The sequence below is a fragment of the Seriola lalandi genome, unplaced genomic scaffold (assembly GCF_002814215.2).
Source record: "Seriola lalandi dorsalis isolate HSWRI2012SDOR001 ecotype SW California unplaced genomic scaffold, Sedor1 jcf7180002054440, whole genome shotgun sequence".
Classification (NCBI taxonomy): domain Eukaryota; kingdom Metazoa; phylum Chordata; class Actinopteri; order Carangiformes; family Carangidae; genus Seriola; species Seriola lalandi.
Window position 1 is genome coordinate 612,714 of NW_019524993.1, and position 15,314 is coordinate 628,027.

A 15,314-nucleotide genomic window follows, 5' to 3' on the forward strand; every position below is an offset into this window, starting at 1 on the left:
CCTGCTGTCTCTGAAGAAGTTGAGGAAATGATCTGATTTTGGCATATTTCATACAATGATGTCATCATCTCTTAAGTTGCAGCCTGCAGTCCTGTATGAGACATTCACAAGAGAATAGAGACACATGAACTCAAAACCAGTGTTTTTTATTTATATATATCAAAACAACAGCTTTTAATAAAAAAAACTGTATTTGTTCTTAAACTGGTTTAAGAAGGATGTAAAAAATAATAATATGGGGATTATAATGATGCCATACAAATATAAAAAAACACCATGAAGTAAGATGGGTTCAGTTTGTGTGTGGAATAATTACACTGAATTTTCGTTTACTTCAGAGTAATTATGATCCCTGAGACTGTAGAGGTTCTTATTTTCTCTCTAGTTCAAGAACAGATAAGCTGGTAAAACTCTAAACCAGAGACTCCCACACAGGGTGGCTGTCTGAGTCCTGACTGTGCAGAGAACTTAAGCCAGTGTCTGAGTCGTCGTCGTTCACGCTGTGAGCTTTTGACAGACCCCTGGCCTGCTCCACCCACTCGCTTTTCCTCTCCAAAGTGCTCATCATCCCCGTCTTATCATCCTTCTCGTGGCTACATCTTTCCTCACTGGCTGTCCCTTCCTCTATGTCCAAAGTGTTCACTTCCTCCAGCAAATCCCTCATCTCCTTCTCCCTCGCCCTGCAAATCTCCTGGGTCAGCTCTAAATCGCTCCTAATAGCTTCTAAATCCGTGTTGAGGCGCAGACCGATGTATAAACTCGCATCTAGCTGCGTTTTGATCCTCTCTTCTTCCAAAAACAGTTCGTTTTCTGATGTTGTCTCTGCCTTGGTGCTGGGGACAGATTGTGCGCCCTCTGTCCTCCGCTGCATCCAGCGGTGGTTCAGCTCCTCCTGGATCTGCACCGTGAGGATCTCTATGAGAGCGTCCTGCTCCCACAGCTCCTCTTGTAGTCGAACCACCTCCTCACACCGCCGGACATACTCTTCAAACTTGTCAAGTGTCTCAGTTGAACAGAGTTTGTCTTCCTCTCGGCTGGAAGCTGCAGCAGCATCCACCAAATACGTGTCCTGAACATAATTAATCCCGTGTCTTTTGATTCTGTCAAAATGCACCTTTGCCTCACACCTTTCGATCTCCGCGTCCAGCTCTGTAATCCTCTGGATCTGCTGGCGGATTGTGTGATCCTGAGAAACCACAACATGAACCAAAGTTTCAATCTTCTCCGCAGAGGACGCGTCTCTGTGCGCCGCGCGCGCCCTCCTTTTGTTTATCTTCTCCAACTTTCTGAAAGCTTTCCTCACAATCCGACGCTGTTTTTCAGGTGAGATGCCCCCCATGGGAGACCGCGCAGTGCCCTTGGTGACACAGGGGCTCTGTTTGCTGAGCACCACGCGCGCCTCCGCGCTCCGGGCTCCGTGGTTCGCCAAAGACGCTTCGCTTTTCACCAGCACAAACTTCACGTTCCCCTGCTCCTCTCCCCACGCGACCCAAAGCCGTAAAATCTTTGTTTTGTTCGGCAAAATCCTCTCGAAACCTCTCCATTTCTCCACGATGCAGTACGACTGCGCTGCAGAAAGTCCGTGCTGTGAGTTTTGGTCTTCCAGAAGCACTTTAATAACATCAGCGCAGGTTGTGCGCTTTGACAAGCCGTGGATGAGCTTCTCCTCTCTGCAGACCCACACCGATATCTTACTCTCCTCCGACTCCATCATCGATTAATGTTAAACTTTGTCTCTTCTGAATAAAGAAAGAAAACAGCAGTTCTTGAAACGGATGTCTGGAGAAAACGCAGCGGTGTCCGGACTCATTTCCTCAGTGTGCATGCGCGCTGCGTCCCAGACACATCTGAGAAGTTGCGGACGGGGCTGGAGGTTTGGAGCCCCATGTGTCCTCTTGTGCACTTTCCTGATGCTGAGTCAAGGAAACACTGCTGTGGTCACATGACCACTAGCAAGTGTCGGTAAAGAGGACTTCATATTGTGATGTGTGGCTTTGTGTTGAGATGAGCCACAGGCTGAAGCCCAGATGATTTCAGTTGTAAATGCACAGGATTAAAAACCAGTTTGCCAACAGTTGTGTCCAGTATCCTGGAGCTGTGCTGTGTTATGGCAGCAATCTCTGCTCCTTGATGTAACCTCAGGGTTTATGTGATAAATGTCATGAGTATTTCCCAGACTCAAACCAGTGTTTAAACCACCATGAGATAATTTACAGGATCAAAAATTACAGTTGGATTCTTCATTCAAAATTTTACAGAGCTGACATGGCACTGCTACTTATCACGTCTTAATAGTCCTTGTAGCAATGTTTATTTAAGCTGGATTGTGCATTATATAGAATATTTATTGATTGACCACATAGGGACAGAAAGACACCAAGCCTGGACAAACCCGTATGCTGTTGTTAGGTCTTCCAGCTCCCATAAAAATCCTTACAAAACTTTATAGGTTTTATTTCGTCTGATTCTGCTCTAGTCCACTGACCATGTAGTGCGGTCGGGTTTGAACCAGTAAACGCAGCGGTTTTATATATTTACCTTTTTTCACTTTGTTCTATGACTGCAGGGCTTTTTGCGCAGTCCATGTTTGCATCTGTAAAAGGAGGTTGTTTTGGAACTAAATCTTTTCGTAGTGTTGTCAAGTGGAAATGGTTACAGCTGGTTCGCCCTGCTGTCTCTCGCCCTCTGAGTTAGGAGAAAATATTGTACTTGATCCTGGACTTGTTATTTTTATGTGCAGTGAGAGATGATTACCAGCCAGGGACTGAACTCATCCTGTGAAACCAATTTGGCTAAGACATCTACAGGAGCTCAAATAGTGATGTTTTTTTTTTTGGATCTGATGCCGCACCAAGCTGTTGCTTCTGAAATATCAGCAGGGACACAAAAGTTGAAACAAAGATCAATCTGAGCAGAGCAGTGGTGACCTTTCTTTCTGTTGAGTTACACGTTTGTTTCAGTGGAGATATTCAGACTCAGTTTGCTGTCGATATGAGTGACAGGGCTCAGACTCTTCATAGTGTAAATAATATTTTCAGATCCACAAGTGATTTAGAGGTTTACAGCCAGGACACCTGGAGTTTTAAAAAAACATTGTACAACAGGTACAGAGTACTAAAGGAGAGCAGCTGAGAATGAGTTTAATGTTGTACAAGTGTTAGATGAGGCTGTGACTGATATTTCAGTGATACTGTGTTAAAAGATGTTGTCATCTTTTGTCTTTGTTGAGGACTCTCTCATAATTGAAGAGTTTGACCTTGTTTGCCTTTAGCTTCTCTTGTTTTCTTCTCATTGACTATCGGCAGAGTCACCCTCAGACTTCAGCCTTGGTGAGTCTTTAACTTGTGACCCTTTGTTGGTAAAGAAAGTCTTATCTTGAAGAAACACCTGGAAGACATACTTTACATCTGGTTTTGTTGGGTTGTCAGTGCTGCTCTGTGTCTCTGCTGGAGTCTTGTTACTCACAGGCAAGTGAAGCAAATCCAAAGACACTTGTGGTTTAAGAGGTTTTTGCACATGCATGTAGTGCGTGTATGTGATTTGCCTTTAAACCCTCGTCAGACCATCCCTGAAACTATGACGCACCAAAAGTGCACAATCCTATAAATTTGTAATTTCAATGAAACACAATGTGTATAATGATGAATATCTAAAAAATTTAAATCAAAATTATATCAAAATTTGGAGCAGTTAGTTTTATATGTACACATGAAAAATGGCCTTGAACCACAAAATAAGAATTTTCTATACCTCTCACATCAGTGAAAGTGTAATATGCTACAAATGTCCACATGGTGGCGCAATGTGCTACAAAGACTAATCAGTTTTTGGACTGTAAATTGAAATTGAAATCCCACACTAAGACAAACATGGCTGAAAGTATAATCTGTTCAGAGGAGATAACAAATCTTTAGGCTCCAAATGGTCAACAGGACTAAATCTTCCAGTTCTAAGCCGCCGCCCTGTGGATAATTTGCAGCAGCTACTGAGTTGGAGTGCCCCTCTAACCAGAAATAATTTGGTCCACAATCACCTTTATGAGCCATTTCTAAACAGGGACAGGTTTTTCTCGTTTGAGGACTTTATTAATGATTTCTGTTTTAAGTTTTTCTTTAATCATTGTGTGTGAACAAAGCAGAACAACGGGCCAGTATTTCCAGTTTCATTAGACAAACACAGCATGCTGATTTATCACTAAAACTTTATGTTTGTACTGCATGTTCAAAGTAATCACCAGTGAGGACTTTATTCTGTCAGTCCTTCTTTAAAAATCGAAACAATTTTTGTTCTCTATGAAATATTTTAATTGCAGCACCGGAGGTTGGCTCTCAAATGTTATGTGGTTACACTTTACACACGCGCCATATTTGCTGTTGCCCGATGTATTTGCTTTTAATTTGGCATGTTGTTCCTTTAGTGATGGTTTCTGTTACTACAGTGCTCTACATCTGTATCCTCATGTCTGTGTGACGCAGGGACATGGGCAGTTAAAAATAAAGCGAGTGGCAGGCTCCATCTACTGTTGACCTGAGGGCTTTGCAGTCAAAGAGTTAAACACGGAGCCTCAGTCCATTTTCCATATTCATAATCGACCATCGCGTGCCTGAAAATACTGCTATGCTTATTGCTTCAGCACAATAATTATATTAAATGCTTCACTGAAGTGACAACAAAAAGGAGGGAATATTTTTCAGATTTATTTAACTTCAATATTGCATACATACAAAGTATCTAGAAAGCTACAAAATAACTACTATTATCAAGAAGGCATCATAATGTTACGGAGCAAAGACACGACCATACGCAGAACACAGAAACATAGCAAAGCTTCTTTTCTCTCCTTTGCTCCAACACTTTACTGTCATGGATATGGAAATATATCACACATCTGTACCAAGAAAAGCTAAGATAATTTTGTACAAAGCACCTTTTTACAAAAATAAAAAACAAACAAACAAAAAAAACATCTGCACACAAAACCCAAATGTGTGTATGACAACTATATGTGAGCTATGTGAAGAATCATTTTTAAAGCCACCATCTGAAAATGGTCATAAAACAAAAAGGTACCAGTACCTACTCTTCAACAGAATTACAAATAACAAGAGCTAAACTGCTGATATGTTTGTAGCATGATTCCTTGACTTAGCTGATTTTTCTGTGCGCGCGTGCGTGTGTTTGTGTGTCCATTTTCTCTTCAAATGGTCCACCAGACATTCATGCCATTGAAGGCATCAGCCCTGCTGTTTTTTTTAAGTGTTGAAACGACATGTTAAAATGTACCAGCAGTGCAGCAGTAACATCATTACCATCTTATTGGGCTTGCAATATACAGACAATGTCATCACAAAACCAAGTACAACTGTTTACAAGTACAATAAGAAAACAGGAACATCTCACTAAGTAATCAATAAATGTGAACGGATACACAGGGTAAACATAAAAAAGCCTATTAAAACCCCACAGTGTCCACAGGACTGTGGCAAAAATACTGAATGATTGAACTTTATCTGCGTCCACCAGAGACATTGTCTGCAATTATTTAGAGCTTCTTCTATTAAAATACTTTAGATGATTGTAACTTTTTATTTTTTTAAGAAACAGTAAATGTCTGAGCATCTATGGTCCTTACGGTGAAAAGTATATTAACCTCGACGGCCTCGTCCACACTGGCAGTTGTGAAAAATTAGTTTCTGAAACAGCATCTCAAACAGGTTTTGGAAACAATTTCAGCTTTAGCCACATTTAAACAGTTCCAAATTGTTCTGTAGACTTACTGTTAAATAAACTTTCACTTTTCATTGAGAGAGATAATAAATGATAAAAGCTCGTGTTGGTCCCTGCCTCGTCGACATCACAGCTGTGTCTGCATCGTCAAAGGTAACATTGAGAGAGTCTGATGTTTTCTGCGGTTTTCACATCGTGCGAGCACGTGGTCGCGGGAAAGAGGAAACCCCAATGTTTCTTTTTTAAAAAAAACAAAAAAAACAAAACAAAACACTTGAACCTGCAAGTGTGCAAGAAGCAGACAGCTGCAGTGTTTTTGGAGTTGACATCCTGCATGCAGTCAGCGGCTGTATGTTATCAGCAGGTTTTTCAGTCTTTGACCTCAAGCAAAGAAATAGATTTTCTTCAAATACATCATTTGTGAAATCAATTTACAATGTAATAAAAATGATTATACCATTTATTTATTTTACCAGTAACCAGCTTTCCCCTGCTGTCATTATAATCCTTTGAAAAGGCAATGTGGTGATTGGTTTCACTTATGTCTCATTTTTGGTCTAGCAACATTTAATTTTTAGTTTGTGTTTGATCTTTTTGAAGCTGGAAAAAATTTAAACCAAAGGCACTTCCTTGCTACCATGCAGGACATGACAAAAGATTGACTGTATCTCTGTATTTTTGGTCTTTTACAACAGGAAAGGCAGTCGGTCTGTGTTTGTAGTACACTCTCAGAAAAAGGCTGACATTTGAGGAACATATTACAGTTAGAGAAAAATATAACCTGTATTATGACCGTTTTTAACCTTAATTTTGCAAACGTAATTTAACATTAGTATGCTGCCTCTAAAAAACCAACAAAAACTGTATTTTTAGGACTGTACCAATTATAAGAAACAATCTCTCAGATGTGGAAATGTACCAAGTACAAGCAGTGAGACATTTTTGCCCGTCTCATCCACTTAACTGATTTTTAGACTTAAAACAAAACAAATGGTAATATCAGAATATATTCTAAGGCACTGTACACTTACACTTTGGCAGATTGTATTGTGAATTTCTTACACAATGCAAACGTATGAAGAATATTCCCACGTAGAGATCACAGTTTTAGTGGCATCTTTTGGAGTTCACACACAGGTATAACATGTTTAAGGCTCAGGATCGGTGTAGGCCACAGAAACATGTGAACATAGTGTGAACATGAAGGCAGCAACTCTCTGGCTTGGAGTTATTACACCGTGATCCCAGAGGGGAAAAGATATTCTGAGTCTTTCAAGGGGCAAAGCCACAGCATATTGAACAAAGCCTGCTGTCTACAAGTGATTTATAGTGTCATGATATTTAACCTGTTCTAAAACCACAGCTCTAACAAAAAAAAAACAAAAAAAAAAACAAACATTACTAAGGCAAGTCCAGGAAGGGGAACAAAGTGCTTTTGGACAAGATGAGAGTCCGGTTAGTGTAATTTTTAGCAGTACTTTCACCTGTCTAAAACCTAAAAATTCTCTTATCAGTTGTCACAGAGGAAAGACTCGTTTGCAGCACAGAAATGTTTAGCAGGTGGTAAGACTTCTCTACATTTATGGAGCAGACGCAGGCAAAACATTTGTAGTATTTTCACAGTGCATTCATTCTGCTCTTAAGTGTCTAAGACTTGGAGTGCTTCAACGGGGATAAATATACTTCTGAAAGCTGATTTTTTTTTTTTTTTAATATAACTGTAATTTTGCAATATTCACAACCACTTGCTTTCAGCTACTATATATGTAGTGTTGTGTTAGTATTGTTTCTTTGGAAAATCTATTGACTGTGGGTGCATGTCTGTATATCTACAGTATGTATGCTCATAAATTATGAACTACAGACATATAAAAACACACTCAAACATATTACAAAGACCACATCAGGTTGCTGGTAGAAAAGGCCAGCATCTGTTTTTTTTTGTTGTTTTTTTTCCTTTAGTCTACGTAACAAAGCAGAAGAAGACAACACACATATTTCCATTTACCAAATGAATCTAGTAAATTCTTTAAGAACGGCCACATTTATACTCAACAGAGACCAACTCAACATCTTTTAAACGCGTAATTCCCGTATTTAAACATAAAACAACTGTACCGCAATTCACAGCTGCAGTCAAATAACAAACACTTATATCAAAACAAATTTAAAACAACTGACTTCACCCGATACCATGACCAAAAAGCATTGTAGGTGTGACTTTCAGGTAGAGGCACTGCCACTTGTTTTGAGGTTGGTAAGTCTATGAAAAGAAAGGGGTTGAGGGGAAGCTCTCATTCCTTGACCAGTCTGTAGATATGATGCTGGGCGCCGTGCTCGCTGTTTGAAACCTCAAACACACACGCCATACATAGCAGCGTCTCCTGGGTATCTCTATTCGTCACCACCTGCAAACGAAAAGACGAAAAAAAATCACTTTCTAGTTGAGAGGCAGTGTAATCAGTGTGGACAGACACGAGAGAGAAAAAGGACTTTGCTTGTTTTAACCATCTAAACCATCAACATATAGGTATAGAACCAAAACACCAGGAGCCAGATGTAAGAAACACAAAATTAAAACTAAAGACTGAAATATGCGTTCTTCTTGTCAGTGTTATGAAGTCGTGCATATGTGTAGGTCTGTTTCATAAATTTCAATCTCCGTGTAGCTAGCTGGGCGCGAGTGCAGAGCCTCATGACCCCTCCCGCGGGTAACCATAAAAGGATATAGACACACCCATCAGCCATTCCTGATTCCAGTCTTTTTTTTCTTTTTTCTTCTTACACATAAAGTAGCAATAAAGAGCGCATGTGATGCTGTTGAGAGCTTCTTAAAATCGGATAACTTAAAAATTATAAACAACACAAAGAAATGTTTTACACTTGGAATCATTCAAAGCACGATCAGTCCACAGTCAGAGAGTTTGATTCGTGTAGGTTTAAGAAGGTAAGAGGATTGATTAAAGCACTACTTGAGGCAGATATACTCAACCCAGAAACAAGCCATGAAGAGTTTTATGAGTATCCACCTCATCTGACATGAATATCAACTTATCTGTATTTAACCTGAGGTATACTAGCTTGTGGAAAATATAAAGATATGCAACATAAATTAAAAAGAAAAGTGAATATATAGAACCTGAGAATATAACATCAGGAAAGCAAAAGACATATGTAGAGGGACAGGGCAATGATGACGGAAAATATTAGATTGATTGCGCATGTCAATTGTTAAATTCATTTTTGATTATTAATTTAAACGTCATTTAACAGAGAGCATCAGTGGTTGGATTAAGGTGTAGACTTTAAAATGAACCAAAATAAAACCTTTTTTGTTTTCCCTGCATCATTTCTAAAAGCTTAAAGACTTTGTGAGGTGGATTTTACAATCATCCTAGCCTTTACATACAGGGGGCCCTGCTTGCCATCTTGAGTGCGCACCCCCACATATGATCTGTGCCTGTCTTTTTATTTACTTTTTGCTTTGTCAGTAGTGGTGAATGACATTTTAAGACCCCATGTGAGGACTAATAACAGGGGTTTCTCCTGCCTCCTGTTATCCTCCCTTTTCCCCTGCAGATAATGAGGCTCCTCACATGGCGTTTCATCCCCTGTGGAATGAGAGGAATGTGAGACCAGCGAGAGGAACTCATCTCAAGGCTCAGCCAAACCACCCCAACCCCCCCATTTTTTTATAAAGCCAGCTGGAGCCACCAACACATCCTTGACAGCAAAGAGAAGACGAAGAAGAAGAACAAGAAGAAGAAGAAGAAGAAGAATGAGGATCCTGGGGAGGGACCTCACCCACTAAGGTCAGTGAGGTGATTACCAATAAGATAGTGAAGTTCTCCAGCACACTGTTCATCATATATTTCTCTGGTAGATGTTTTAGCTTATGGATGAAGTTGATCATGTATTCACACATGGGAGACCGGCTTATTCGGTAGACAAAGCGTCCATTCTCAAATCGTGCATATTCAGTCTGAGGAACAAGAGAAAAGTTTAAGGAGATAAAAAAGAAGTATACAACAGAAACGTAAAATACAAATGTGTGGTGCATTTTCTCATTGTAGTTCACAGCTTTTTAGGCATTGTTCTGAATCACAGGATGGAAAGATTTGAGTCCGTACCTCAACTTTCTCGACCACCTGTTTGCCAAAGGAGCAGACCTTTGTTGAACATGTAATGGTCATGTTCTCCGAGCTCTCATACTGACTAGTGACTCCATAGAAAGATCCAGTATCATCTTGAATGTTGCAGTTCAAGTCAGCCTAGCGAGCAGAAAAAAAAGAAAGAAAAGAGAGCATTACATGTCAATGCACATTTTTGTTTAGGGGTCCACTTTAGAGGAATAAGCAATACATAGAAAACCTGCCAAACAGCAGAGTTTAGAGCTTTTGGTCTGAAAACATCTGCCTGCTGCAGCAGAAAACAATGCTTGCACAGCAGCGAGAGTGAACACAAACAGTAAAGTTGCAGACTGGACAGCTGCAGATTCAGGTGATACTTTTCTTTAGGTTCATCACTATCACTTTGTCATTTTATACATTGCTATTATAAAAATATCTATCAAGTGGAGAAACCTGTACATACAGCGCATACAGTAGTATTGAACTGGGACACAGCACATATGTGCACTTTTAAAGGGAGCCAGAATTTGGTTTACATCTGGTAACTGAAAAATGTGTTAAATTAAGAATTTGTGATCACAGAGCTGTGGAGATTATGCATGTCCATGGCATATCAAATTAGAATATCTCATCTATCCCACATCTGAATAAGCATGTTAATGTGTCCATATTGGAAACAAGATTCTAAAGAGGATTAAATGAAGTTACATTAAAAGACTGATTTATAAGGTTGAACGGGTCTGCTCCCAGAGGGCAGCCTTTCTATGCCCTGAACATCCTGTTCATTATGGATACAAAAAGAGGAGACATCCTCCTACAACATTCTCCTCCTTCATTAAGCAAAGCAGTTATACATTCATTATTGTGCAGATTCTGTCTTTCATTTGAAATTTAGATTGGTCGGTCACTTCAAAAGATTTGAGGGGACTTGGTCCAAGTGCATACGGTCCCTACTTTGTTGGCTGCCGCTAGTTAGCATTTTGCATCAAGGAGGAAATACATGCAATGTTTAAACAGCCATTAGGAGTGCAACTGGGTCACTCCATTGTTTGGAGATATTACATTGAATTAGTGAGTGCTTTGATCAAAAGCTCTCCTGCTATGCAAGTCCAAATATAGCACAGTGCATTCTGCAAACATTAAGAGAGCAGTCTTCTCTGTGTAGTTTGATTACACCCAATCACTAAAGACGAACCTGAACAGAATGTTACTGAACACGATTCTGCTGTCAAACATTTGACTATGTGCAAAACGTTACCAATCATCTTAAGATCTGTGTCTGTGTGTGTGCGCGTGTGCGTGCCATCATCAAGCTGTAACACTGCCATTTTATATGATACTTATTAATTTAATCAGTGTGGCTGACAAATAACACTCACCCAGAATTTTATAAGGAAGAAGGAATTCTGGGGACCTTTTCCGTACAGCTCCTTCAGTCCTCCTTTCTTTTCTGGAAATTTATCATAAATCTGACGAATGTCCACCGACTCCAGCAGGGCGTCACTGTAGGAATGATTCGTCTGCCCGATATGTACAAATAGGTGCTTGTTGTACTGAAAAAGTAAATAGGAAATGGTATTAGAAACATATTTTCATTCTGGTCTTTAAAAAGAATAATCTTTTTCAGGTTGCATTATTGTGATTTAGAAAAGTAAAATACAGTCCATCTTGTCTGAATTTAAAATTAGAATCTCACATAAAAAGACAAAGAAGCAACCTAAAACAGTATTAAATATCAATATCCAGAAAGGGCTGTTGAAGTAAAATAAACCAATTCTGACAAATAACCACCATAACAAGCAAGTGGTAGCCAGAATTAGATGAGAAATAAGCCTACACATCATTGCTTTTTATTTGGCTGTCTGCAAGGTCAGCAAAGTCTCTTTTCTATTTTATGATGTACAAATTAGGCAATGCCTTTCTGCTCCACTAAAGCCAAAAACAAACTGATCCCTTTATTTGTATTAAACCAAGCCGGGAAATGCGCGACTGCTTCACCCAAATTCTATAAGATTAACATGTGAAATTATAAATGAGAAAGTTGTGAAACCAAGAAAGTCTGACAAAGATGCATCTATCTCAATATTAAATGAGTTAAACCCATACAGTAAAAAAAAATAATTTTGTCAAAAGCTAATAGTGTAATTCAGTCTTCACTCAAATGAAAAGCAATATTTCTGCATCAAAGGCAACTACAATCAACCTAAATTGACAATATGGAATGAAATAATACAGAGATTTGCTCTATTCCTTTAAACTTTTCAACTGAGAATATTTGGTTTTGATGCATGGCAAAAGGAGAAAAAGGAGCATAAAATCTGAGAACAACATTTGATTTTCAGAGGTTTTTGCCCTCGTCGTGACCGTATGAAACCTTTCATGTGGCCCTGCACTTCAGTCTAAAAGCTCACGGACAGCCACTCTAGTATGTAGCCTTCAGGGCAATGCTGCATGTAAGATTAATGGCTGTTGTCATGTGTTATCAATACCAAAAGAAAGGGCACAGGAAAATGTGGAGAAACATTAAAAGAATTGCTAAAGCAAATAATAACATTAGCTGTGATTTTAACCATGAAGTAAAGGCAGTTCTCCCAAAATTCGAACACATCAAATGTGCTGCTTTTGGGGCCACTTGAGAAAGTTTACTCAAAACTCACAAAGTTTACAATAACGGTTTAAGACATAAGGTCAACAACACTACCATGCGAAGGCCAGTCAGATCACCTATCCGTACTCTTTACCCCAGCATATAACACACATCCGGGTGTATCCCAACCAGAAGCCTTGGATGAAAAGGATGTCAAAACTCTCAAGAACTGAAACGCCAGCTTCAGGTATGTTGACAGAGCCCTATACAAAGCTTCTGGAGCCAACCTGAAGACAGGCATCAGGGAGGCTAACGTGGCCTGCAAGAGGAAGATTGAGGGCCACTTCACCAACAACAACCCACAGTAGGTGTGGCAGGGCATCCAGCACATTACCAGCTACAAGTCCAGCAACTGCACAACTGTCAACGATGACGCCTTGCTGGAACTTGTTTTTTTTTTTTTTTTTGCTCACTATGAGGTGAAAGCAGCTGCCTCTATGACTACCGTCTGCTTGCACTTACGCCTTTCATCATGAAGTGTTTCAAGACTGGTCCTGCAGGAAATCAAAGTCAGCCTCCCACCCACCTTGGGCCCACACCAGTTTTCCTACAGAGCAAAAAGGTCTACAGAGGATGCCATTGCCACTGCTCTTCACACTGCACAGAACCGCCTTGAACACCAGAGGAGCTATGTGAGGATGCTTCTCATAGACTTCAACTTTAACACTGTCATCGTGGGCAGACTGGTCACTAAACTTACTGACTTAGGACTTTCCTAACCCACCTGCCACCTACCTTCTCTATGCCCTCTACAGTCATTACTGTGTCCCCACCCATCCCACCAACACCATCATCATCAAGTTCTCGGACGACACCACTGTGGTCTGAACTCATAACAGACTTTCGGATGAATAGTGGAGAACCTGATCCATTATACATTAAGCGAGACCGTGTGGAAAGGGTCCCCATTTTCAAAATCCTGGGTACGCATGTTGCCCATGTTCCATCAAGAGTGTGCTGATGTACTGCATCTCTGCATGGTATACCAGATGCTCAGCAGTGGACCGGAGAGCCCTTCAGAGGGTCATCAATATTGCCCAGAAGATCATCAGCTGTTCACTGCCCTCTTTAGAGGACTTAGTCAGCTCCTGCTGCCTCAGTAGACCAGCCAACATACTGAAAGAACCATCCCACCTTGGACACCCTGGCTTCTACCCCAGAGCCACATGAGAACTGAACACTGCCAGACACTTACACTACTGTCTGCAGCACAGAACAATGCACCTTTTTATATGTATATATTCCTAATTGCACTTCTTGAACATAGAACCACTGTAACTCAGCAAATGTTCCATATCCTCAAATGCAATAACTCAGCTGCTTTTTTTACTGCATCGTATTGTTTTTATATCTTATTGTTCAAATGTATACATTTTATAATTAATTTATAGATTCTGCACTTTAAATTCTTCCATTTTAATTGCTGTTTGTTATGAGTGAATGCACTGTCTACATTGCCACTCAGTTGTATTGTTCTCTGTGCAATGACAATAAAGGAATCGGAGGAAAAAAATGCAAGCTGCTGACTTGTTAACTCACAATCCACACTGAGTGTGGATTGTCCTGCTGAGCTGAAGTCCGCAGTTTAAATATAGTTTTGGCATGCCTTTTAGGGAACTGATTAATATACAGTCGTTCATTATTACTGCAGGTTTTCCTGCCGTGCGTCCCTACAGGCCAGACTTCTCTCTTCTCAGCTTGTTTTGGCCTCCTCTCAGCTGACTGTGTGCCTGGGAAAATGTCCCAGTGTATTCGTAGAGGAAAGGACTGGATGATAAGAAGTGGGAATTAACACCATGAGATAGTGATATTTCATGCTTTAGTATAATGCCCCACTCACTGAGTCTGGGTCCCTCTGTTGCTCGAGGAAGGCGGAGAACTCCACCAGTCGGAGTTTAGATGTACCAATGGAGCGGCCCTGCCATGCTGGTGCTGTGGGCGCTGGAGCTGCTGTGGGCTCGTAAGCTGAAGTAAAACCAGAATAAGAGTCATCCTCTCTGTGGGTTGTTTCACAGCATGAGTATGTTTCAAAACAAATAATACCTTTATGTCATATTAGATATAGTTTGAGGTTTTGTTTTTTCTTTTGTTTTGTTTTTTTGAGGACATCTGTCGGGAGTCAGATTTCCTCATGTCCTGATGTTATTGGCAATAGTACTCATTACTTTAAATAAAACTGCACAGGAAACTGTAAAACCAAAATGAATTAAATATTTATGAGCAAATTACAGCTGTACCTGCCCATGAAAGCATTTCTTTTAGGTCATAGCAATGCCACACATGGGGAAATGTATAGATCTATTCATACCTTGTGGGTAACTTTGTTTGTGGGATTCATCAATATTTTCTTACTTCCAGATTGTTACTTGTATTGTTTGTAGCAAGTTCTAGGCAAGAGATAACAAATGCATACAACTTCTTTTCACAAAAACCTTTAGATGTATAGGATTAAATCGGTGGTCTGTGCATTTTTTTGCATGTTGCCTTTCTTTTTTTCATCCAGTTTAAATGTGCAAGTTTGAACAGAGACTTAATATGTTGCATCACAGGATTTTCTGCACTTTCGGTTATTTCTCTCTTCTAATAGATAATGTTTGAGGAACATGAAGTGCTTAAAATCTTTCAATTAAAAAATAAACCTTGGCTGCTAAAGAATTTGAAATTTTCAAAAAGTAAAGTAAATGTAGTTGAGAAAAAAAATTTGTTGCTGAAAACCATTTGATTTTAGTCTCAAACTAAATTACCCTTAAAGTCATTAACTTCATCCCTCCTGGAGCTACACAGTAGATAAGGTGCCCTGGGGGAAAGGC

The 15,314-nt window shown here is 39.9% G+C and overlaps 2 protein-coding genes across 5 annotated transcripts in view; both read right to left on the bottom strand.

Annotated features, from left to right (window-relative positions):
* Positions 1 to 222: 222 nt before the first annotated feature.
* rassf10b (Ras association domain family member 10b) lies at positions 223 to 1,809 on the bottom strand. Its single transcript, XM_023410861.2, has one exon. It carries the CDS (start codon positions 1,712 to 1,714, stop codon positions 413 to 415), a length of 1,302 nt encoding a protein of 433 aa, XP_023266629.1. The 5' UTR covers positions 1,715 to 1,809; the 3' UTR covers positions 223 to 412.
* Positions 1,810 to 4,681: 2,872 nt separating this feature from the next.
* Positions 4,682 to 15,314, bottom strand: part of tead1b (TEA domain family member 1b) — a 48,342-nt gene continuing 37,709 nt past the window's right edge. For all 4 annotated transcript variants that reach the window (XM_023410839.2, XM_023410843.2, XM_087175276.1 and 1 more), the window contains 5 exons: positions 14,345 to 14,469; positions 11,237 to 11,410; positions 9,858 to 9,998; positions 9,557 to 9,709; positions 4,682 to 8,135 (listed from right to left, as the gene is read on the bottom strand). In XM_023410839.2, coding sequence (XP_023266607.1) covers positions 8,022 to 8,135; positions 9,557 to 9,709; positions 9,858 to 9,998; positions 11,237 to 11,410; positions 14,345 to 14,469 — 707 coding nt within the window. In that variant the 3' untranslated portion in view covers positions 4,682 to 8,021. The remainder of the gene's footprint in view (positions 8,136 to 9,556; positions 9,710 to 9,857; positions 9,999 to 11,236; positions 11,411 to 14,344; positions 14,470 to 15,314) is intronic.

What these genes read in the sequence shown, in the direction of transcription:
- rassf10b (XM_023410861.2), bottom strand. Translation starts at nt 1,714, where the DNA reads ATGATGGAGTCGGAGGAGAGTAAGATATCGGTGTGGGTCTGCAGAGAG.